The sequence below is a fragment of the Kwoniella pini genome, chromosome 7 (genome assembly GCF_000512605.2).
Source record: "Kwoniella pini CBS 10737 chromosome 7, complete sequence".
Classification (NCBI taxonomy): domain Eukaryota; kingdom Fungi; phylum Basidiomycota; class Tremellomycetes; order Tremellales; family Cryptococcaceae; genus Kwoniella; species Kwoniella pini.
In genome coordinates this window covers 1,360,899-1,384,840 of record NC_091722.1, presented here as the reverse complement: position 1 = coordinate 1,384,840, position 23,942 = coordinate 1,360,899, and the positions used below count along the sequence as shown (strand labels likewise).

The 23,942-nt window shown below is 37.5% G+C and overlaps 9 protein-coding genes across 9 annotated transcripts; 4 read left to right on the top strand and 5 right to left on the bottom strand.

The window, feature by feature from the left end:
* Positions 1-49: 49 nt before the first annotated feature.
* I206_105662 (uncharacterized protein) lies at positions 50-2,084 on the bottom strand (the record flags this gene model as incomplete). Its single annotated transcript, XM_019155184.1, has 2 exons — positions 50-1,445; positions 1,513-2,084. 2 exons carry the CDS (start codon positions 2,082-2,084, stop codon positions 50-52), a joined length of 1,968 nt encoding a protein of 655 aa, XP_019011338.1.
* A 2,759-nt stretch (positions 2,085-4,843) lies between these two features.
* On the bottom strand, positions 4,844-6,602 carry I206_105661 (uncharacterized protein; the record flags this gene model as incomplete). The annotated part of the gene is made up of 5 exons (XM_019155185.1): positions 4,844-5,146; positions 5,200-5,391; positions 5,457-5,532; positions 5,594-5,681; positions 5,756-6,602. 5 exons carry the CDS (start codon positions 6,600-6,602, stop codon positions 4,844-4,846), a joined length of 1,506 nt encoding a protein of 501 aa, XP_019011339.1.
* Positions 6,603-7,191: 589 nt separating this feature from the next.
* I206_105660 (uncharacterized protein) lies at positions 7,192-9,435 on the top strand (the record flags this gene model as incomplete). The annotated part of the gene is made up of 6 exons (XM_019155186.1): positions 7,192-8,107; positions 8,214-8,538; positions 8,637-8,920; positions 8,977-9,158; positions 9,230-9,338; positions 9,413-9,435. The coding sequence occupies 6 exons, from the start codon at positions 7,192-7,194 to the stop codon at positions 9,433-9,435; spliced, it is 1,839 nt and encodes a 612-aa protein (XP_019011340.1).
* Positions 9,436-10,028: 593 nt separating this feature from the next.
* On the top strand, positions 10,029-11,464 carry I206_105659 (uncharacterized protein; the record flags this gene model as incomplete). Its single annotated transcript, XM_019155187.1, has 10 exons — positions 10,029-10,131; positions 10,242-10,346; positions 10,491-10,543; positions 10,605-10,624; positions 10,689-10,796; positions 10,856-10,894; positions 10,949-11,103; positions 11,155-11,232; positions 11,289-11,377; positions 11,435-11,464. 10 exons carry the CDS (start codon positions 10,029-10,031, stop codon positions 11,462-11,464), a joined length of 780 nt encoding a protein of 259 aa, XP_019011341.1.
* Positions 11,465-11,765: 301 nt separating this feature from the next.
* On the bottom strand, positions 11,766-16,782 carry I206_105658 (uncharacterized protein; the record flags this gene model as incomplete). Its single annotated transcript, XM_019155188.1, has 11 exons — positions 11,766-12,277; positions 12,341-12,456; positions 12,514-12,748; positions 12,831-12,981; positions 13,040-13,169; positions 13,257-13,651; positions 13,729-15,770; positions 15,868-16,162; positions 16,215-16,337; positions 16,408-16,584; positions 16,654-16,782. The coding sequence occupies 11 exons, from the start codon at positions 16,780-16,782 to the stop codon at positions 11,766-11,768; spliced, it is 4,305 nt and encodes a 1,434-aa protein (XP_019011342.1).
* Positions 16,783-17,301: 519 nt separating this feature from the next.
* Positions 17,302-18,393, top strand: I206_105657 (mitochondrial 54S ribosomal protein uL22m; the record flags this gene model as incomplete). Its single annotated transcript, XM_019155189.1, has 5 exons — positions 17,302-17,332; positions 17,400-17,484; positions 17,547-17,784; positions 17,879-18,083; positions 18,155-18,393. 5 exons carry the CDS (start codon positions 17,302-17,304, stop codon positions 18,391-18,393), a joined length of 798 nt encoding a protein of 265 aa, XP_019011343.1.
* A 148-nt stretch (positions 18,394-18,541) lies between these two features.
* On the bottom strand, positions 18,542-19,808 carry I206_105656 (uncharacterized protein; the record flags this gene model as incomplete). The annotated part of the gene is made up of 4 exons (XM_019155190.1): positions 18,542-19,185; positions 19,244-19,357; positions 19,416-19,588; positions 19,654-19,808. The coding sequence occupies 4 exons, from the start codon at positions 19,806-19,808 to the stop codon at positions 18,542-18,544; spliced, it is 1,086 nt and encodes a 361-aa protein (XP_019011344.1).
* A 374-nt stretch (positions 19,809-20,182) lies between these two features.
* I206_105655 (uncharacterized protein) lies at positions 20,183-21,669 on the top strand (the record flags this gene model as incomplete). Its single annotated transcript, XM_019155191.1, has 3 exons — positions 20,183-20,482; positions 20,639-20,819; positions 20,921-21,669. 3 exons carry the CDS (start codon positions 20,183-20,185, stop codon positions 21,667-21,669), a joined length of 1,230 nt encoding a protein of 409 aa, XP_019011345.1.
* Positions 21,670-22,078: 409 nt separating this feature from the next.
* Positions 22,079-23,318, bottom strand: I206_105654 (uncharacterized protein; the record flags this gene model as incomplete). Its single annotated transcript, XM_019155192.1, has 2 exons — positions 22,079-23,102; positions 23,215-23,318. 2 exons carry the CDS (start codon positions 23,316-23,318, stop codon positions 22,079-22,081), a joined length of 1,128 nt encoding a protein of 375 aa, XP_019011346.1.
* Between the last annotated feature and the right edge of the window lie 624 nt (positions 23,319-23,942).

Here is a 23,942-nt window from a genome sequence, read left to right as displayed (position 1 = left end):
TTCTTTCTTCACGTTGTTCCACACTTGGGTCCTCTATCGTCTACTTTATCTACTGTGGAGAAGGGATATTGTTTGGAGCCAATGTGGTTAAATGGTGATTGATACCTTGAGTAGGAGTCTGTTGATGATGTTGGGAATGAGTGAAGAATTCATGATTATTCATGATCGTTTGTGATGGTGGTTGAAAATATGTTCCAGTATTACAAATGTTAATCTGTAATTGCTGGTGTTGTGGATTTATTTGGTGTTGTTGTTGTTGTTGGAATTGAGCTTGTTGAGCATGATGATGAGCGTAATTTATTTGAGCTTGAGTAGGATAAAAATAAGCTTGTTGTGGGTGATATCCTGGAGAGTGAACATGAGACGAGTGAGTAGCATCTAATGGAGTAAGAAGATGAGGTGGAGAAGGTGTTCTTGAACCTTCAGTTGAAGGGAAAGTATATCCATCGAAATAACCAGTTGTATTATATGGCATAGAAGTTCCTCCTGGAGTAATGTTTGTTGTAGGTGTCATATGATGTTGGGGTAAACCTGATAAACCTAATACATTTGGACTACCAAAAGGTTGAAATTGATGAAGTTGTTGATGTTGTTGATGTTCAGGTAAAATAATATTCATTGGAGGAGCTAAACTACCTCTTGAATTTCCACTTCGTCTATTACCATTATTAATACTTCTAGAACTACTTCTTCTAGCAGCTTCATTTGAAAGTCTAATTGCTTTTTCTCTTGCTGCATTTTCTTTTGCTTTTGCTTTTCTCTTTTTTGATCCTTTTCCTTCACCATTTGGAGCTCTAGTAAATTTATAATCATAATCTTCTACATATTTATCCCAATATTTTTTTGAAACTCTAGTCCACCAATCAAATTCTTCTGGACGTAAATCTTTTAATGCTCTCCATTCCGCAGAAAGCCATGTTGAAATTGAACCAGTTTTCATATCTGTATACATATCACCCCATTGTGGTCTTCTAAAATCTGCAAAAGCCATTGCACTATTCATTGGACGTGGTGGTTTAAATTCTTCTCCAGCTTTTTGACATCTTGCAAATTCTTTAGATATTGTAGCTTCTGATTTTTTCATTAATTTAATTACAACTGCTTCTTCTGTTAAATCTTTTCTAGCTTGTTCAACTTCCCATAAATGTGGAAAACGACAATGGTCCGTTAAAGGTTGAAGTTCTTTTGGTTCACCTTCACCTTTAGGCCATGCTTTTGGGTTAGCCAAATAAGCTTCTCTTCTTTGTTTATGAGATTCTGCTACGGATCGAATCCATACTGAAGGTCCATCGTACCATTCATCGGTAGAAAAAGTTGTTGAAGCTGATTTTATAATTACCATACGCGGAGCAATTGTTCTTGGTACAGGTATGTCTTCGGTGGCGATTGCTTCAGGTGATAGAGTTGCATTAGATTCAGGACTTAGACTTCTCGATGGAGTGGCTCTACAAGCGATTGAAATGTTAGCCACGAGCTGACCTGAGTGTCTTAGGAAGCTAGCTAAAAACTCACTCCATGAGTTGAGGATTGATGGTAAAAGAAGATAACATAGGTGCCCATCCTGAGATGCCGAGATGTTGAGCATGTGATAATGAAGGTTCGTAAGTGCCGGCAGAATGATTAGTAGTCTCTTGTAGATAATCGATTGGTAATTGATATGGGTGAGACAGTACTTGAGATTCAGAATGAGGGTCATTGAAAGTTGAATTACAATTATAATCAGATGGCATTGAATATGGTTGATGATTTGAAAGTATATTGGTAGTCGTCATTTTTGAATCGTATGATTCTTCTGATTGAAAGGATGTGATCGATGAAGCTGTATTAGGTGGATAAAATGATGTCGATGACGATGCTTGTTGTTGATTATTGATTGGAGTTTGAATCCTAGTTGAATAACTATATGAATCGATTGAGGCTATACTATCTCTTGAAAGTGTGGGAAGAGAAGATGAAGGTGTTGTACAAGAAGCTGAATACAAAGGAGATTCAGATGTAAAAGTATGTATTGAATCAGAAGATAGATTATTTGAATGATTAATTTCAATACTCAATTGAGGTCTTTCTATACTTTTATTATTCATGATGATTTAGCTTTTTTTTACCCAATAATTCGATTTTTTTCTCCCAGGTTTTGTATTAAATAGGTCAAGTCGAAGTTGGTTATTGGAATCGGTCAAAATCGGTACTTTCACACCTGTTAAAAAGTATATATATTGCGTGTTTTACTAAAGTTTACGCTTGTTTGTAGCTGATAAGCACTTTTCCATTTAGCCTCGTTTCTTTTGGATAGTCGTATGACAATCACTTGTTGTATATTACAAGATTCTTAAAGGATATGGAACGGCTATAATGAACTTGGGAATTGGATGAATCAAGAGTTGTTTCACTAATTGTTTTTGGTACCGTTAAGAAATATGGGGTCGGCGGAGCTGAAACAGTTTCTAGGCAAGTATAGCTTCTTCTATCCAGGGTAGATGAATGAGACAGAAGGAGGTCCTGATTCACAATTCCAGATCTACTTTGTGTAGATGATTCAGTATCCGATGATAAATTTAAAGTTATAAGTTGGTTTGACTACCTTCACGTGCAAAATGATAAACTCTGCTGCTGACGTATACTTGATGATCAGATGCCACTTGTGCCGTGAAGTGGCGATTTGCTTTGTAGGAGGTATTTTAATCGTACAGATGGTATTCGACCTAGCAATATTTAGTAGTTGATATCGGCCCACAAGTGTTTGGTGTGCTAAAAGAAGGAGTCTATTCAATAGTGAAGTAAATGAAATGGTTCAGTGATAGGAATCGACTGAATGAGATGATATTAAGATTCTAACTTTGACTGAAGTTGTTCTTATACTTTATTATCCTTTTTAATCTTGTGATTCAAATTCAATAATCACAGATAAAGATGTATTTTCAGATTGACCAACGGAAAGATCCACGATACATCACCTCCGTCTATCAATGTTTCGCTTTCAGACATATTTTTATGATTGTCACGCTTACACTACTATATGATAGACAGATATCCCTTATAGTTTAGGATGTTAAGGATTTAACCTCGATCAATGGCTTGTTATTCTTTATGGATATATAATCTAGCTGTTTGATTTCGTATGTTTCAGTTTCTCCCTTGTATGTGGAGTATTCGCTTAAGCTTCGTATTTTTTGGTAAAAAGGGAAAGAAAATTACGAGAATTTCCATGTATAAACATAATTATGTTATTTATTATACTAATATTCTTGACCTGAATCACAAGAGAAGGTCTTATATGAAAGGATAAAATAGATCTAGCCAAGACTATTTCGATAAGTTTTACCAAGACTTAAAATAATGTAATTTTTAACATATCATGAGGTTAAATATTTTAAGCCAAATTAAGTTTGATGAAACATAAAAAGCGGAGATGAGCTTTATGATCGTAGGTAAATCTTTTAGTGACTAATTTTTCTATTGAAAAGATCTTTCAAAATTGGTTCGATGATAGGGAATTTTCAGTGGTGAGACCATTTTCAAGAAACTCCTTGTTAATCATGGTTCCTTTTCTAAAAACAAGGAGTAAATTTTAAGTAGGCATCACTATAATCACGTAATATCATTATGTCTATGTACTAATCTTTCCAAAGTCAACAAGTACTTCTACTGCAATGATACGCCACTATGAACCTTTCACCTATGAAAAGATTATGATATACACTGATTCCAGCAAATCTCAATTAATGGCGTTTCAACATGTGTAACAGGAAATCTCGTGCCTTGACTTTCATAAGTATATTATTATCAACTTGTTCAGCATGTGGCGTATTCTTTCACCCTGATATTCTTTTCTGAATCGACTATTCAATCAAGACGATGGTCCCGAGTTCAGGTACGTAGGAGTAAGTTTCAGTCCAAACCAATGTTCACATGTCAAAAAACAGCGTTGCACGCGTTTACCAAGTGTCAATACTACAAGAGAGATCATAGACTGAAGTACAATGAAAATGAAGAAGCTCATGTGTCTTTCGAAGATGCTTTATGGGGTTTGAATTGAGCCGTCCGTATGTGATGTACATCCATATTCCATTTTGTCGAGCGATAGTATCGGATCAGTCTTGTCACATCTCATTTTGATGGGAGTCTGGATCAGCCAGCCTTGATGACTAGATTGTCCGTCGGGTTCCGAATCAATCTGAGTTGGCATTTACTACTCCACTAATTTACGTCAATTGTGACTTGAAGATCTACATAAAACTAATCGAATAATTGCGTTATCTCGGCCACATGTTGGATTCTTATCCCTGACCGAATCACTCACCAACATAATGATCTCCATGTCTCATGAAATCACGTTGAGTATATTTCGATAAAATCCGCAAATTCCAGTAAACCTTATTCTTTTTTTTTGAAGTTTCAGAATGCCTCACTAAATTAATGAGATGACCCTTACTCATCGATGATGATATTCGAACTTCCACCGGAATTACAAGCTGAAACGACGGAATAGATCTGTTCATTATGAGAGTCTTCGTGCAGTGACACCTCACGGGTAAACGAGCCCCGGTTACCGAGTGAGGACGACCAAGTCATCCTTGAATCATCGTTTCATCTTCCGCTGGGATGCCAAGTCTGAAATTATGTCTTCGATCATGCAATTAACCTGCTTATGATTTGAGTTTATTCGAGATCGCTTCAGAATTACTCACATTCGTATGCGCAATTTACAAGCGGCGGATATGTAATACGATTGAAGCGATCGCTATGCCAGCAGCATGACTTATTGAACAAAATAAAGGAGAAAAGAAAGGTGATTGGCCCAAAAATTCTCTAGTCTTGCATTTCATCATATACAATACAACATTTAGATTTCGGAGGCATTTGAACCTCTTCTCAACATTACTACACTCGGAGGGATATTCAACAAGACGCCACTCCCTTTCCTTGATGAAGTTCGGCTTCCCCCCTCCATTTCTTCTTCTCCAATTACGAATCCGCCATTACCCGCTTCAACATCGCTGGTAGGTACAGATTCATAGCTATAATGTTCACCTCGTAAAGTAGGCCTATTTGATTGAGGTGGAGGTATTGGCGAAGGACTTCGAGAGAATGGTAAAGCTTCCGGATCAAATTCTCTTTCTTTCTCAGCTGCTTTAGCTTTTGACGTCTAAGACAGAACATCAGCTTTACATTCTATATGACAATGAAAATCGATCTCACAGTTGCCCAAAGAGCGCTACTCAGTATGATAATGGTGCCTAATGCACTCAAGGAGGATGGAATAGTATGCCAAATAAGAAATTCAAGTACAAGCGAAAAGATCACTTGAGTATATAATGCTAAGCCTGCTCTACCTGCTTTCTCACGTTGCAATCCTAGTGTAAGCAATGTTTGAGCACAAAATCCGAATATCTAAATGCCATGGCTACTATCAGCTTTTGAAGATACAGTTGATTCTGGCAGAGAACACTACGTACCCCTATCAAGATGATGAATAGGAAATCTCGAAGATTCTCCACGAACACCAAAGGATGGGGATCAATCAGCATATAGCTATAAAGGGTCGTTAGACAACAACCTACTGGTTAAAGTTCATTACTGCGAATTGACTTACAGCCCCGTACATATCGTACATAAGTAAGAGAAATATCCTATAGAATGTAAAGCGTGGGCCTTATCACCTATACCTCGAATTGTTGTATCTGCGGAAAAGACACAGGTTGCTTAGCATCAGTGGCATCAAGCACAGAGGGTGATTAAAGAAGGAAAGACTCACAGGCAGCAGCAGTACCAAAGACCGAAACGAAAGCCCATGCTACTGATGTAGCTCTTTGAGGAGTTTGAGTACCTTCCATATCGCCTTCACCAGGTGGAGGAGGTGGTAAATCTAATCTTGTTCCTCCTCCACCTGATATCGGTGGAATATCTTCAGCCAAATTTCCAAATAAAAAAGTAGGTCTAGATACCAAGATAACACCAGTTAAACAACAAAACCCAGCAAAAATTTCTTTCTTACTTAATTTTTCTCCTAATAAAAAAAATCCTAACAAAGCAGTAACTGTAGGTGCAAGAAATTGTATTGTTACTGAATCTGATACTGTTAATCCTTTTAAAGCTTGATACATTCCTAATAAACTTATAAAACCAATAAAACCTCTTAAAAATAATAATCCTCTAACTCCCTCTGGACCTAAAATTGGATTTTTATCCTTGACGATAAATATTAAACTTAATGTACAAAATATTGCAGTTATTGACATTCGAACGAATATTAAAGTGAAAGGTGTGATTTTTGTTGTTGATAGAAAATATTTCACTGTCAATGACATCATTACCATGAATAATTGAGCACATGCTACTAATGTTAAACCTGTATTTTGTTCAATGAAATGTCTAACTCCCGGTGGCAATTTATTGAACATGTAGGATGTGATTCTGTGCAACCATGCAGGCGAAGCTGTAGTTGTGGAATAAGATGGAAGGTTGATTGGAGGAGTTGAAGGCGGAGAGTCGAGTGTCAAAACATTAGTGCGTTGATTGGTATATGCAATTTTGCGCGATACTGGAGATAGGGGTACCGGAGCTGGTAGAGGCGTTATTATATTGGGATCCATATGTGACATGATATCGATGTTTAGTCAAATGTATGCAGATCTATTGAAAATTGAAGTATATTGCAATTTCCTATTATTTGTAATATTGATTCATTACAGTCGTAAATTTGGCTTGATTACATCAACATAAAGGTCGGAGATCGAACTGAGACTATGAAACCCGAAAATAAACAAAGGTTGAAATCTGGTTTAGAACGCTCTAACATGGGGTATGAAATGCTTTAGTCAAAAGAAGAAGAATATACACGACGTCAGTGGGACAATTTCTTGGTTGGATTTTATGATTATGAGTCGATTGAAGGTATACGAGGGCAATAATCCAAATTGCCTGACTATCTTATCTATTTTTGACTCGCTCGTCATTCTTCAGACGGGACGATCACCTCGGACTCATTATCCGATATCACGTGATATCACATCCTTTGTTCCGCGTTGGTTCCAAAACTTGAGTGATGATCGCATCGTATCGCCATTGTTCAAGGTATGTCTGATAGCGACTAAGCAGATGGACATATCTTGGCCAGATGAGCCGTTAAATAGATCATTCATGTCATCGTAGATATCGACAAAAGAGTAGATTATCATATAATAGACTAAGATGGACGACCCAGGGCCTTCATCGAATTACTATCGGTCTTTTGCATCGACAGCTGATGGACCGATACATCCTCCCTCACCACCTCATTCCCCGCTTTTGACAAGTACCGTACCAGAACATACTCATCATACCGATTTGTATGCTTTGCTAAATCTACCTAAAGAAGCGAGTGAATTGCAAATAAGGGAAAAGTATCGATCATTAGCTACGACATTTCATCCGGATCGACAACGAAATGATCATGATAGGTTTATTGCCCATGAACGCTTTACGGAAATTCAAAGGGCTTATGAAATACTTTTAGATGAAAATAAAAGAATGATATATGATTTATTCGGAGAAGAAGGATTAAAAACATCTTGGGAATTAGGTCCTAAAAATAAATCAAAAGATGAATTAAGATCTTATTTTATAAATAAAGAATATGAACATAAATCAATGGAAGCTGAAGCATTAATTAAAAGTAAATCAGATATAGAATTAGTTTTAGATGCTAGAGCTGTTTTTTTACCTAAATCTTTTTTCAAAGATCCAAATGTTATACCACATGATCCAATAAGTAGAATAAGAAGAATTAGGCCAGGTAGATCAGTTATGAAACATTCTTTTGAAACTCCATTAACAACTTTTGGATTTAAAAATTTACAATGTATGATAGAAGGTCAATCTTTGAGTAGAAATGGTAAAGGAGGAAGTAATATTTTGGGTACAATAAAATATCAATTTTCACCTAAATTATGGATGGAATTTAGTACTTCTGCTCTTCAACCTAGAGTTGGTAGATTTAAAGGTACTTGGACAGTAGATGAAGATCAATATATCACTTGGAATCTTGTACAACAAACATTAGGAAATCCTCCTCAAGTTGGATTGACCTATGGTAGGAGATTATATGCTGACTCTACGGGGTTCATATGTAAGTTCCACATTCGTTTTGACCTACAAATTCAAGGAGACGCATTCCTAGCAGCGCTTGTCATATCTCATCGTCGATTTCAAGCTGACTAGAACTGTATATGTAGCCTACGAGTCAGGCTCTTACGCTATCGGACCATGGGGCAAATCACCTATTTCCATACCCTCATCGCTTTCTGTCGGAGTGACAACGACCCGCCGGAACGGTGCAGGATGGACTGTGCAGACTACAGCAGGATCAGGCGCTTCCAGAATAGCAGCAGACTGGTCAACTAAAATACCAGGTGGGCTGAGGCTGAAATTCGGTGCCGAAGTTGGACTGGGGTCCAGTCCCTCGCTCTTCATCAATGCAGATGGGAAATTGACGGAGAATATACGTGGTGGAATACTTTTGCAGTGTGAGGTAGGCGGAGGAGTGATCATGAAGTTTAAGTAAGTATCGTCTACTCTTTAGCTCGATCATTGCCATAAAGCGGATAAACAATCTCGAGGACAGGAAGGCGTGTACTGATCCTCCATGAAATTTATAGATTCAATAGATTAGGCCAAAGGCTTTCCATCCCTGTGCTTCTGTCTGAAAGACTTTCGCCGACGATCATATTCTGTTCGACCGTGATTCCTGCTGTAACATATCTCGGAGCATATCGATACGTAATCTTGCCACGAAAGAAGCGACGCTTAAAAGAACGTATCACCGATCTGAGGGAAGAGAACAAGGAATTTATTGGGCAGAAGAAAACTGAGGCGCTTGATGCAATTCATCTTATGGAGAAGGATGTGGAGAAGAGGATTAAATTAGAAAGGGAAAGGAATGGTAAATCAAACTCATGAAAATTATTTGATACCGATTGCTAATCATAGTCGGGTTAGGGTTGATAATCGTATCTGCGCAATACGGACTATCTACCTCATTCACCTCGAGGGGTATTAAAGAATCGGAGAAAGATGAAGAAGAGATAATAGATGTTACTATCCCTATTCAAGCGTTAGTGCAGGATAGTAAATTGTATATTCCAGGTGGGAAAGGTAAATTTAACATAATAGGATTTTGGGTATGTCTCTTTTGTCGTTTCGCCTAGATTTGCTTTGCTATACGTGAAGCTGATTTTGTAACACATGATAGGACCCGTGTATCGGAGAAAACAAAGCATTAAGAGTTAGATACCTCTTCAAAGGTAAATTACATGAAGTGACTATAGAAGATACCGCTTCGCTTAGAGCTCCTGTAAAAGGTACGTTTATGATGATTTCGCTACTCTGCCATCGTAGCGTTCTCAAGCTAAAGTTTCACATTTGGTTCGAGTAGCTCACGCATTGGAAGTCGCATGATTACACAACATTACATAGGTCATTATGCATACTCACACAACTGAATGACGCAAACACAGCATTACATATACCTGAAGCAATCAGTACATTTGAGCGGATTCAGCGTGACGACGTTTAAGTTGACAAAGATCAAGATCTAGTGCCTGATCAAAAAGGATAAATATGTCTGATGTGAGATCTCACAGGATAGAGGATTTGCGAAAATGCAAAGATGCTTTTTGTTACTGATGTTCTTAATCAAGGCATCGTCAACTTGGATGAGTAATCGCAAGTCAGCTGATGAATACGAGAGTTCACTGGAATCAAGCATTCCTGAAATGATGTGGCCCAAGCGTCATGTTTAATCCAAAGGAGGTATCGACTAGCTATGACGACAAGTTGATTGATGTATCCAATCAATAACACGTGCTATTGTCAATCGAATACACACAGAATCACTAACATACTCTGGGTATATAAAAAACAAAGATCAATTCGTGGGAATGAATCAACTTGTTCTTTTCTACATCTTCCTTTATTTACTGCTTCAATTCCTCTTTCCTCCTAAGCTATTCTACTCTTACCAAGTGCTCATAACTCAGTAAGTCACCAAGATGGCCGCAACAGGTAGTCCAACAGCAACAGTAAACAACCCCACTGGCACAGTAGAACCACAATTTGGTACGGCTACTACTGGTACTCACGATATCGAGAAAGGTTTGTACAAGTATCTTTGTTCATTTTCCAGTATAGCTTCTTACTTCGTGCCGTTAACCCCCTTGCACTTACGGTTGTGAATGACAACAATCTGATCTTTACTTCGTCAGGTCATAGACAGAACCATCCAGGTGGTCACGTCAATTCCAATCTCAATGAAGCTCAACCAGGTTTCCCAATCTATCATAAGCAAAGAGCTAATCCAGCTCCTCTTGGTAAGTCCTGCTGCATCTCTCCCTCCTGCAGTTGCCACTTCATATGTGATTCCACCGACGCTTCACTTGTCTCTCCAATTCATCCGATCGGAAGTCCTACACAACCGATATACTCCCAGCTGACGTGAGATCACACACAAACAGGGTTGTTCGCCTTCGCCACCACGACTTTACTGTTCTCACTGATCAACGCCCATGTGAGTTTTCTTACTATCGCTACACAGGATATCCCGACATGCTGATCTTCTAGATGATTAGGCGAGACACGTCAACTTACAGTGAATATCATCTAAATTAAAACAACAGGTGGCGTCAGCTCATGTAGCTGTACTTACTTCGCAGAAACGTCGCTGTAGGCATGTCCTTCGCCCTTGGTGGTCTCGCTCAATTCGTTGCCGGTATCTTTGAATTCTGCGTCGGTAACACATTCGGAATGACGGCTTTCTGCGGGTGAGCCATGTCGGATGCAATCATAATGATCTAGCTCATAGATGTTTCGCTGTGATCAGTTATGGGGCTTTCTCCATCTCCATCGCTATTTCTTACTGGTAGGTCTGCAACCATTTGGCCTTTCGAGGAATCTCGGCTGACACCTCATTCAGGCCTTCTTCTGGAGTATTGGCAACCTATGCACCTACTCCTGCCGACCCACACAGACTCAACGCGGCTATTGGCCTCTTCCTGATGTGCTGGTTCGTTTTCACCTTCATACTTTGGCTCGGAACGTTTAGATCAAGTGTCGGACTTTGTGCCACCTGTAAGCCGCCCTCAAACCCAAAGCGGTGTCTCTGATGTTCTTCCCTTGCAGTCTTCTTCTTCTGGCTCTCCCTTCTTCTCTTGGCCTCCGGATATTTGGCCAACAGCACTGGAGTGATCAAGGCTAGTGGTGAGTGTGCTCAGTCGAAGCGCGGTGAAAAAATCACAGCTGATGGAAAAATATAGGATGGATGGGTGTGATCACTTCTCTACTCGCATTCTATGTCGGGGCGCACAGTTTCCTTACTGCTGAAGCAGCTCCTATTCAGCTTCCTGTGAGCTACTTAAAACCTTGCCAATCAGGAACTAGCTGACTATGACTATCTTATAAGAATCCAAGTTTGGCCAGAAAGCGTGTCTGAGCGATACGTATGTCTACTATGGGCAGCCATTGCACTATGCAAACTGCTTTGACTTCGACACTCCCGAATATTCTATATCTGTATCTTATACTCGATAACCTCATCAGGCACTGAGCAAAGATCCGTTAAAATGAAACACGTAATTTGGATTTAGACTATATTTCCGTATCCTATGATAAAACCTTTAATGCATTCCCGTATTTTGTGCAATCATAGTAGCTTGGCTGGGAAAAGAATGAACATAATACTGATGCAATGCATTATGACTTATTATAAATTTACAACATAAATTTTTGTGTTGTTACATTATTCCCAAATCATTCGTTTCCATTTCATTTAATGCTAAAGTCTTTTCAACTTCTTTAAGAGCTTTAAGTAATTTTAAATTTTTTTGAAATTTTGTTTCTTCCTTTTTAATTTTAATTGAAGAAATATTTTCATTAGAATTAAATGAATTTTTTCTTTTCCTATCATTTTTATTATTATTATTATTATTATTTTGAAAAGAAGGAGAAGATTCAATTTTTGAATTAATAGGTGATTTGATTTTAACAGAATTAAAAGATTTATCAAATTTTAAAATGAAAATTTCATTTATATATTTATTTAAAATATTTTCATATTTAATTTTAATTTTATTAATAAAAATTTGATTCATATTTTTCAGATTATTATTAAATTCAAATTTATTTTGATTTTGATTTTGATTTTGATTTTGTTGAAAGAAGAATAAATTTGTTTTTAATGATAAATTATTTAATTCACTTAAAGTAAGATATGATAAAGATTGAAGAATAGGTATAATTGGTAAAGCTATTAAAGAATTATTCGATTAATTATTTTTTGTTTTCTTGAATGAAATGGATTTTTACCTACAATGTCCTAATTGTGCAGATTGTCTTAATTGACCAAGTACTAATTCTATATCATCTATTCCCACTAATAAATCATCTGACATATACTCTACTATTCGATCTACCAATTCAAATGACCTTGAAATTTTCAAAATCAGCTTGAGATCTGTCAATATATATTCTAATATCGCTTACATGTCTCCTTCTTCACTCTTGAATTCAGGTAAGATCAAGGGTTTCCATTGTCTATCATCTTCGAACTTAATTGGTTCTAGAGTCTCTTTAACTAAGCTCGATATAGAATTGACCAATTCAATACCATTTTTGAAGATCAAACTTGATAGTTGTGTATCGCCAATTCGATTATTCAGTTGCATTTGCGAGATATCAAGGAAACGAGACCATGAGGGGTAAATTGCAGAAATGACGTCTGAATGAGAATATGATCGTCAGCAACGGGTATAACAGATTCTGTTTGACTAAAATGATAATGCTAGAAAGCTATCACTTACCATTCATTCGAACTATGAATTGATCTTTGACCACCAATTCGGGTATGGCATTTTGCAAAGCTTTAGAGAATCGTTCATCTAGATCATCCGAGTATCGTAATGATACAATTGATTTTCGGGCGAATTTATCCAGTTCATCGGAGATTTGCAACTAACTCACCGCATCAGCTGATAGAAAATAACGTCAAACAGAAAAGCGACAGACTAACCCTTTCGCCTAGTGCTTCAATAGTCTCTTCGTCGAAAGTGAGTAAGATAAGAGAAGGTACGTATCTCGTATCATTTCGCTCCAAGGCTTTGACCAGTATACCGATCCGATCTTGACATTCCGCGATATTCCTGTAGGCGGCAAAATGGTCAGGTTACTGACTGTATCGAATATGGTGGAATAGAGGGGATGATTGTTGGAAAGTGTATATTACTTACTCTGCATTTTTCTCTTCATCATCGGATTCCAGAGGAACTTGGAAAACATATAATCCGATTGAATCCCAACTTGGTACTTTTCTACCATATTCCAATACTTTCGTATTATACTGTACGTTATTCGACACGAAGATCTCAGCGTCATCGTCATCGTCATCGTCAAGTTGATTTGGCGGTATAAATTTCTTATTCAACCAGAGTTGAACTTCTATATCAGGTGGACTTCCGAAAACTTCTCCTTCATATATGAATGAAGGTATCGAGATGACCGTATGGAAAGAAGGTAAGAATATCGATTCGGATGATGCTTCTTCAGCCAATAACGGTCCGACATGTTTCGTGATAGCTGTTAAGAAGGTTGAGGGTGAAAAGAAGTTATCTTTCGTTCGTTCGGCCTAAAATAGAACAAATCATCAGTATGCCTTGATCACCTACCACGTCGTCCAAGCCAAGCAAGGCATATTATACTCACATGATTGATTTCTATGTCTATTTGTAAACCGTCCAAATGTTCGATCTCCTCCATCTCATCATCGAGCTCCGTCGCTTCCAAGGACTCAATTGAGCCAATCATTCTTGATGTTGATTTACTCAGACCCATACCTTTCAGGTGAATCAACATATCAGATCGTTTTTTCTCTGAATCCTCTCTATGACATCGTTGAGCCTTAGCCCATGAATTCCAATGCCGGATAGCTCTCCTTGTCAAATATCTCCTCTTGATTTCTTCAAGTAAAGCATTTCGTGATATCCGCTTAGTCTCTTGATCTACCATTTTCTCAAGTACGCCTTTCGACCAATCCAGTATAGCCTCAGAACGCAGTACTTTACGTCGTTGATACTCCGCAGCTGCTTTTTGCTGCTTAACTAATCTTTCTATATCACTCAGGAGATGATCAGAGATCATACTTTCTATGACTTCATCTAGCAGTAGATCGCAAATATCAGGTAACGCCTGCAATTGCTTCTTCCTCTCTCTGTCCTCTTCCGATCGGGATTTGCGAAGGATACTGGAAGATAGCTTGGACGTTGATGACGATAATACAGATGAGGCGAGTCTTTTCCTTTGTCGGATGGGAGAAATGGTCGATACCGACAGTATAGGCTCTTTTGGCGATATAGGCTTCGGTATGCTGAATGGAGGTAAAGTGGGTGAAGTAGGTTTTGTCATTGGTGCAGGGGCTGAAAGTCCGGACGAGAATGCCATGGAGGGCTGTGTAGAAGCAGCAAGAGCAGCAGAAAAAAGACCGGTTGAGGAAAATAGCGGTGCTTTGGCGGGCGGAGCGTTATCCTCTCCATCAGACCGTCTCTTCTTGGAATTCGTGGCTGAGGGTTTTTCATTTACAGTTTGTTGGGCAGCAGAAGTCGGCGGGCTGAAGGTGAATGTACTTGACGGTGGTTTGGGCGTAGGCGCGCCGGCAACAGAAGTGGGTCCAAATGAATTGTCAGCTTGTTTGTAAAGGTCCTGCTCCTTCTTTGCTATAAGATTCGAAGGTTGAGCCCGTGTACTCTTTGAGCTCTCCGCAGGGATAGGCGGTCGACTGGGTAACGAAGTTTTGTTTTCTGCGGCTACAGTGCTAAGATGCTCAGGCGGCGTTTTAGCAAAGAACGTCGGTCCTTTCTGTGCGGGAGCTGCTTTTGCGATAGAGGGCTTTGTACTAAGTGTGAATGAGAATGCCGACGTCGAGGTTTTTGATTGAGGAGCGGAAAAGATGCTCGTTGAAGATGGTTTTGCGAGTTGTGAGCTTAATGACCCGGTGATAAGTGTTCCGGCATTTCCATTGACTATATCCACATAACTCATGTTACCCCTTTTCTCGCTTATCAAGTTCCATCTCCTAGTGTATGGTGCATCTCGATTATCGTCATATGTTGATCCAAGGTTGATGAGTGATCCTACTGGTCCACTTTGATCTTCGTAAACTTCGAATCCAAACTTCTTAACCACATCAACCGATTCTCGATTTGGGTCTTTAGGTAAATAATCAACATCATCCCATGCGGAATCTTCCTTTTCCTGTTCTTCACAACCTAAAATTTTGTTCAAGCTTTGTAAGAGGATCATCTTCCTTTCCACTACTTCGCCCATCTCATTCAAACGGACAGCATCGGATTTAAGGGCTGGATAAGGTCGTCTGAGAGCCCTCAATGCACTTCTCCTTATCTCTCTTAATCGAATTTCTACTAGTGCAGCCAAAAGGAAAGGTACATTTGGTCGTTTGAGTAATTTTACGAAACGAGTGATAAGGTTCATACCCAGTTCTGCATTATGCTTGGATCCTTCTTTCTGGGTATCGAAATTCCTCTGAGCGGCTCGTCGGATTTCCCATGCAATTTTTACTATTGGATTATCTAAGATAATAGATGGTAGTTCTGAAAATGGGATAGAGACTGATTTAGAATTGAGATCGTAGATTAACATATATGCTGTAAATTCGGCTTCGTTGGGACAAGGAGTTTCGATATTTAATTCTTCCCTTCTATCGTTATAATGTTGTCGCAAACTAGTGAAGCCTGTTCACAATATTTGCGCATCAGCCGCGATAAGGCTAAACCCGTCAAGCCAATTCCTAGCTCGGCGCTTCGATAGTTTGGAGTGATTTAAACTTACATCGGTTCAATTCCGCAGAATCAATGTGCAGATCCACGTTGGTTCCACTCTCTTCTTGCAATTCCCTTAAACACAATATATGCCATCTGGCAATTCTTTCGAAACTCTCAATAGCTTCTTGATGTCCCCAACTACTTTGCATCGCAAATTCCTTCCTTATCGCTCTTGATCTATCACGAATGAAACCTGCCGAGTAACCTAAAGCTTTCCGGGGCGTTGAGGAGGACGAGGAAGAGGCTGAAGTCGCGGGTGGGGGTGTGGTCATTATCACTGAAAAGAGGTAATCCAGTGTGCGCTATGTCTTATAATGAGCAAAACCCCATGCTAGGATTGTGAAAGAGACTAACAACAAGAGTAGCAGGTGTTCGCAAATCAGAAGGTAAGATTGCAGAATCACCATGACCTGCACCAGCATCTGATCTGGAATAAGCAGCAACAGCTTTGGAAGGGTCCATCCGTCCTTCATTGCTCTAAATCAATCAAATCCTCTTCAGCGATACATTCAAAGACGGTAGTAAGTAGTGGGGGACAATAGCTTACCGCTCTCTCGAAAGGATGAACTTCTCTTGTAAAATCTCTGAATTCTCTTTCGTACTCTGAACACATCGTCTCACATGTTCCCCTCATGTCAACCGCATCCCCTAATTGAGTTTTACCCACTTTGATCAAACCTTGAGCTTCGAATGCTTTTCTTTCCTTGATACGCATCTCTTCGAGCTATGCTCATATCATCAGACTAACATTTCCACAATGGACCGATCAAAACGCTGAAAAAGCCCAGCTTACCTCCTTATACCTATTTCCCGGTAAGACCTTGTTGAACCTTGCCGCTCTAGCTGCCAGCTTTGATGCTTTACGAGAATCATCTTCACCATCTGGATTCCCAGCATCAAGAGCTGATATGGCGGACGGCATTTTGGCTTACTTCACTGGAGGGTACCCCCAAGGCCAGCTCAGCGGACGAGGTCGAAAAGTAGGTGATCACTCGCAGGAAGTGTGTGAAGTAGATTGGGGTTGTTATTATCGTATTGATTCAAGCATTGGTGATCACCGTGTTTCGCTTCTTCTGATTATTAGTCCTTTTGATTTTCGACCCTCTGCCGAAGTAAAGAAGAATCCTGAGATGGTTAGGCTGACTTTGACCATGAAGATATATATTGAATTCGCGTCATGTTTCAACTTCTACAAGAGGACTATAAGTATTACTAGTGATATCAGTGATTTCCCCACGTGGCTTGCCTCTAATCAACTATAAGTAGTAAAGTAGCCTTACGTGGATTTTACTATTGACTATTTTCCCTGGATTTCCGAAAGTTGAACGGAATTGAGATTTCCATCCTCAACATCGTCCTCAAATATCCTATGCTTAAGATCAAAGTATACTCCTCGTATACCAAATAGCATATCTTATCAGGAAGTAATAGACTCACCATCATGGCCAGACCTCTCAGATCTATCTTTACAGGTGAGAGAAACGTCGAGCATTGTGATTGTGGTCTTACGGTGCTGATCTGTTAATTTCTTGAATGTAGTTGCCCAAACATCTATTGCTGGACCATCTTCTCTTCGACCTTTAAATCCTGCTTTAAAGACCGCTTCACCATATCAAGTCAGAACGTAAGTTGTTATTTAAATTTATATCGAATCTTAAATGAGATTGCTCATATGTAGTATAATAGTGCTTTCAACTTATCAGGATGGGATCGATATTTACCTAAATTACCAAAATGGACCTCAGAAGAAGAACAACCAACTAAATCAGAAGGAGGTGTTACTATGATTGAAGAGAAAGGAAAAGAAATTACAAATGAAGAAACTTCTACTGGAGGATTATTTGATGAATATTCAAAAGATAAAGATGCAGATCAAAGTGGAATGAAGAAAAGGAGGAAAAGAGGTGATAAACCTTGGACTGAGGTTGGTATATTTTTCTTTCGCTCGAAAATCGAAAGAACAATCAAAATGAAAAAGTAATGATTAATTTTAATAATTTGTTTTTATTTTGAAATAGCATAAATATTCTTCTGCTTTACATAAAATTTCACATAGAAAATTAAATGATTTATCTAGACAAATTTCAAATTTACCAATTGATGAAGCTATTGTTCAAATGCAATTTTCTGAAAAAAGAGCTTCAAAATGGATTAAATCTACTTTAGCTTTATCAAGAGATCATGCAATTGATAAAGGTTTAGATAGGAGTAAATTAGTTGTTGGTAAGTTTGAAATCTTGCTGGCCTCGAAGTTATATTTCACATTTCAATGCTAACAATCATATCGATGATAGCCGAAACTTGGGTATCTAAAGGACCTAAAATTGCTCGATTAGATATTAAAGGTAGAGGAAAATATGGTATAAAACATCATCCATCTACTAAAATTCACGTTTTACTTAAAGAAGGTAAAACACCTGAAGAGAAATTGGCCGAAAAGTTTGCAAAGGACTTGAGAAAAGTTAGGAGTGCAGGTGTAGTAAGAGAAGATGGAAAAATAAGAAGAAAGGTGATTAGTGGGTGGACTTGGTAATTTACTTATATGCATTACTTTGTTGAATTGGTATTTATGACTCAACTCGAATCTGATGGAGTGAATGACAACTCCTCATACAAATATACATAATGTCACAGGTAGTTTTAAAGTTGTATATATCCAGATTGAGAGTCCCTTTACCCCACTATATCTCTTCATCATCGGTCTCTTCTTCATCTTCCCAAATCAGATCTCCACTTGCACCTTCACCTTCATGAGCATAAGGTAAAGGAACTTGAGCTCTTTTCTTTTTTTGTTCATCAGTTAAATTCAGATTAAAAGGTAAATCAAGTTCTGAATGATTATTAATTTGTTTATCTTTTGATTCGCCCAATTCAATAGAAGGTTTATTAAATGGATTTAAATTTAATAATTCATCTAATTCAACAATTTTTATTTGTTTATCATCGTTATCACCAATTTCTAATAATTTAATACCTTCTAAAGATCTTGAAATACCTTTAATACCTCCTATTGATTTTCTAATTAGAACCTGAATAATTGCATTCGAATTGATATACCAATTAGGATCAAATTCAAATATGGAACTAGAATCAGATTTAAATGAAAGATCATCATTTATTGATCTTTTAATTGAATTTTCTAATATCATCCACAAATTTGGAGAGGGAATTGTTGAAATTGGTGATAAATATAATTTTGATAAATGTTCTATTAATTTAGGTGGATGTGCTGTGATTAGAGTTAAAGTAGGATTGAATGTTGGTGGTATTATAGTATTGTAGAGAGTTGATTTAGGAGGTAAGAGTAATACAAGTCGAGAAGGGGCTGAAATGAAAATATGGAATTAAGCTGCAATCTCATATCAATTTATGGAATAGCTTACCTTTAGCTTTCTTGATTGTGTTTAACAAATTTCGAACAAGCGATATTACTTTAGAAGGAGAATAATCTTCCGCCAGTATATCCAAGGCATCAATGAAGATTTGACCGGAAGTATCTACGGTAATTACACATATGAGCTATGTTTCGGGTAAATCCATCTAAAGACAGCTCACAAGTAGAAAGTATTTTGTCCTTTATGGAATCGATAGTTTCAACACTATCATATCCACTTATCGAATTACTGAGATCAATAATTCTGATCTTAGACGAAGACGTAGAAGTTGATCCAATCGGTAAGAGGGTTTCAGGTGGATGTAAAATTGATATCAATGTGATTTCTTCTCCTCTATAACAGAGCGAGTTTAGCTTAAGTTGACAGCCTCGATCATCAGGTGCGTTAAGCTGACTGACCTCCGTATTCCCCTACTCAAAATATCCTTATATATGTTCAAACCCGAAAAAGCCAGACCGTCGTTGATGACACATAACGATTGATGTGGTACTTGAGTGTTGTCCAAAATGCCAGCCAGCAAGGCTCCAGTATCCCCGATCGACCTTGGTGGCATATTGATATTTTCGTACTTTCTGTTCGTTATCGCTGCTGTTGAATATACAAAACCTCCAAAGATCTCTTCGCTCAAACAAATCAGACATATGAAAATGTTGATAACCTGCACTTTTTCAACTTTATGCGGGGTAGAATATTGCGGCGTACGCCGTTAGACGTTAAAGCGGGGTCATTGTGTTTCTTCGTGTCGATTAAAGGAGGACTATTCCACTACAAGTTAAACTCAATTGCATCTACCTTCTACTCGTTCATACATATCAGCCGTATTGTGTCGCATGAGCTACCTTCTAGATTGATAGCCTTACAGCACAGAAATAACACAACAAGAATTCAATAACTCAAAATCGGTCAATTTCATTTGTAATCGCCAAGATGCCTCAAAAGATAATATTAGATACCGATCCAGGTGTAGATGATGTTTTAGCGATTTTATTATCATTAGCTTCACCAGAATTACAAGTTGTTTTAATATCAATTGTATTTGGAAATACTCATGCTCCTATAGCACATGGTAATTTATTAAAAATTTATCATAGTTTAGCTAAAGAAATTGAATCTATACCAAATGCTCAAGCGAGGTATGGTAGTTTGACTGATCAGAATCAAAAGACTATTTTAGCACTAGGTGAAGATGGACCTATTGGTGGTGAAAAATCTGTTGCGGCATATTTTGTGAGTCGCTTTGTGGCTTGTCACACTGTTGTTATGGGTCCTCCATTTTTTATAATTCCTTGCCATCTCGTTTCTTCTTCGCATCAGTTCTTTTCTAATAATGAATATTAATCCCTTATTTTTCGCTGACTTGAATTTTCCGAATCACCAATATAGCATGGTCCGGACGGATTATCGAATATAACTGAAACTCATCCTGAATTCACTCCTCCGAAACTCGATCCCTTAGTTCCTCATGAACACCTCGATATATCTTCCAAACCTTCTTACGAAGTCATGCTTGATATTCTAAGAGAGGAAGAAGATGATTCAGTCGTGATAGTAGCCCTTGGACCATGTGAGTTTACCGTTGTCCTCTTTACTCAGTACTTGGTTGCTTCGCGAATGTCAAAGACCCAAATTCGCTTGTACAACAGTCGGACTAATGACTATTAATAGTAACCAACCTCGCACACGCATTACGTTCTGATCCTAAAACATTTTCAAAAGTATCTAGAGTAGTTTGGATGGGTGGAGCTTTAGATCATCCTGGAAATACATCACCTGTATCAGAATTTAATTGTTTCGCAGATCCTTATGCAGCTAATGAAATTTTAGAAGGATGTAAAAAAGGATTATTTGAATTAATTTTAGCTCCATTGGATATAACTACACCTCATGCAATTCCATTTTCAGATTTAATTCATCCTTCAATTATGTCATTTCCTAATAAAACTGAAAATGAAATAAAGACAAATGCAACTCCATTAGAATTATTTATTTCTTCAATGTTAGTTAGAGTACGTGGATTACAAGCTTCATTTGGATTAGAAGATTCAATGGAAATGCATGATCCATTAGCAGTTTGGTTTACTTTAAATCATTCAAATCAAAAAAGAAATTCAAATCCTTTAAAAGGTTGGGAATTAAAACAAAAAGATTTTAAAATTGAACGTATTGGTGAATTAACAAGAGGAATGTGTGTAATTGATAAAAGAGGTACAGGTGAATTAAATTCAGATAGATCAAAAGATGAAAATTTAAAATCTTTTGGTATTTTAAGTGTTGGTGAAAAAAATGAAAATAAAGGTAGAATGGGTGAAAATATTGAAAAATCTTTACAACTTCCTTGGATAATTACTAAAACTCCTGGTATTCAAGAATTAAGAAAAGTTTTATTAGGTAGAGTTTTTGGTACTAAGGTGTAGGAAAATCTCCCCAGATAGACCGTGTACTGATGATAGAAGAAGTTATTTAGAATATCATCAACCCATATTTTCAAGCACCCCTAGAATTGTCTAGATTGTACAAAGGTTTTTTAGAGCATTCTACATAGTCATCAACCCTTTTTCCATACAATGCAAACAGAATGATTCATTTGAAAAGTCGTTCTCACACGAACCATCCCTATAATATAGCTGGTATAGCTGAAGGATTTATGCATTGATTATTCGTTGTGATTATGATAATATATAAATATCTCTGTCTTTGTGACTGCAAATGTAAGAAAAACAAGTAACGCCTTTATCCGCGCAAAATAACGATATTACACTTGGTATTGAATTTCAATTTCTTACTACTACTTGAACGCAGCAAAAACCTATTCGAAGGTATGATTTAAGCATTCTGAGCAGAAGTTTTCGGTTCTTCTTTTTTATCTTTCGAATTTCCAACAGTATTAGCTACAACTAAATTTCTAACTCTACTTGCTAAACTCGAAATATCATTTGCACCACCTTGTCTTATTTTATGTTCTTTTCTTTCTCTAGGTTGAGAAGTTGTAGTATTAGAAGTAGGTTTAATTTGTGATTGGGATTGACGATTTTCATTTCCATTAGATCTAATTTGTTGTTGAGATTTACCTCCTTTACCTGATTTAGAATTACTTTGTTGACGTTGTGGTTTTTTTACTGTTCTCCAATCATCTATTTGATCAGCTTTTGATTGTGATTGTGATTCTTCAATAGGTGGTGGATTTGCTAATCCAATTGGACCTTTTCTTCCACCTTGAATAGGATGTGATTTAATTTCTTTTTTTCTATCATTTAATAAAGATGGTTTTTCAGAATTATTAGTTGTCATTTTATTTTCAAGAGCAGTTTCAGGTTTTGAATTTGATGGTGCAGGAGGTGCAATTTGAGTTGTAGCAGTAATAATATTTTCTTGACTTGAATTTTCTTTTTTTTCATTCTCATTATTTTCATTTAAATCATCTATTAAACTTTTTTCAGGTGGTCCACCATTATTTTCTAAAGGTGGATAAGATTGTTCAGAACCAAAAGTTGTATTATTATTTAATTGACGTTGTTTATCTACATTTTTAAAATCTTCACCTAATCCACCATCTTGATTATTTTGATCATCATCTTCATCATCTTCATCCCATGACATTGAAATTTTTTCTCTTCTCTTTTCTCTTCTTTTTTCATTTTTAATTTGAGCTTTTGTTTTTTCTTTTAATTCATTTGCGAAAACATTTTCAGATGATGTTTTAGATGTTTGTGTACCAATTTTATTTGATCCTGGAATTGTAGGTTTTGTTGAATTTCTTACATCTTCTTGTACTTGTCTATTTGATCTAAATCTACCTACATCTTCTTGTGGTGTAAATCCTGGTCTCACTTTTTGTTCTTTTCGAACGCTATCATGAGAGGGACATTTAGCAATTAGTTCGGACAACTTGGGTCATATGATTCTGATAAAAAAAAACAAAGATAGAACTATAGACATCGACAAGATCAATCAATACTCACGTTCCATCTTTCCTCCTGGATTGAGGTATAACCCTTTCTAAAGTTTTCGGATCAACTATAATTCCAGACGCTGTCTTTTCAGGATTGAGAGAAGGTAAAGACATCTTGATCGGAAATGGAATGTTCACAATGTAAAGGTACGCCAGAACAGTAAAGAATCGTATAAGTTACTTTTAAACTGAGAATCTCTCGAAACAGTCGAGAAAGATGTGAGCTAAATACTCAAAAGTTTATGATTTAGTTACTAACAGGTTCGAAATAATCAAAGTAAAATAGGGTTATAGGTTGAAAACGATGTAACCAAAGGAACGAATTCCAAAACGTTGCCGGAATCAAATTCAAAAGGAAATCTTCTAGCTTGATGACATCAGATTATACTCGGTTAGTCATGCAATCGACATTCAGCCAAAAATAGCAATTCGCATGATGGATTCCACCTATACTCTGAATACATGTACCCAAGGATGTTTGTCTCGAGAATTATTTTAGAGATGCATTGATTAATGTGCATATATATTGGGTCCCCTTATCTTGGATATTGGTCCTCAGTGCAGAATACATCCCATTCCCAAAAACCCCTTGCAGCCGGTTCATCATACGGCCGTTGGCCCCCTAACATCCTCTTGATTGTATATCGACTCTCCCCATACTAACTCGCTGGAAGCCTCTCCTTCATCTCCGCCATGCTTTGTTCTTCCTAGTCTCCGCACTCCTCAGTCCGCTTTCAC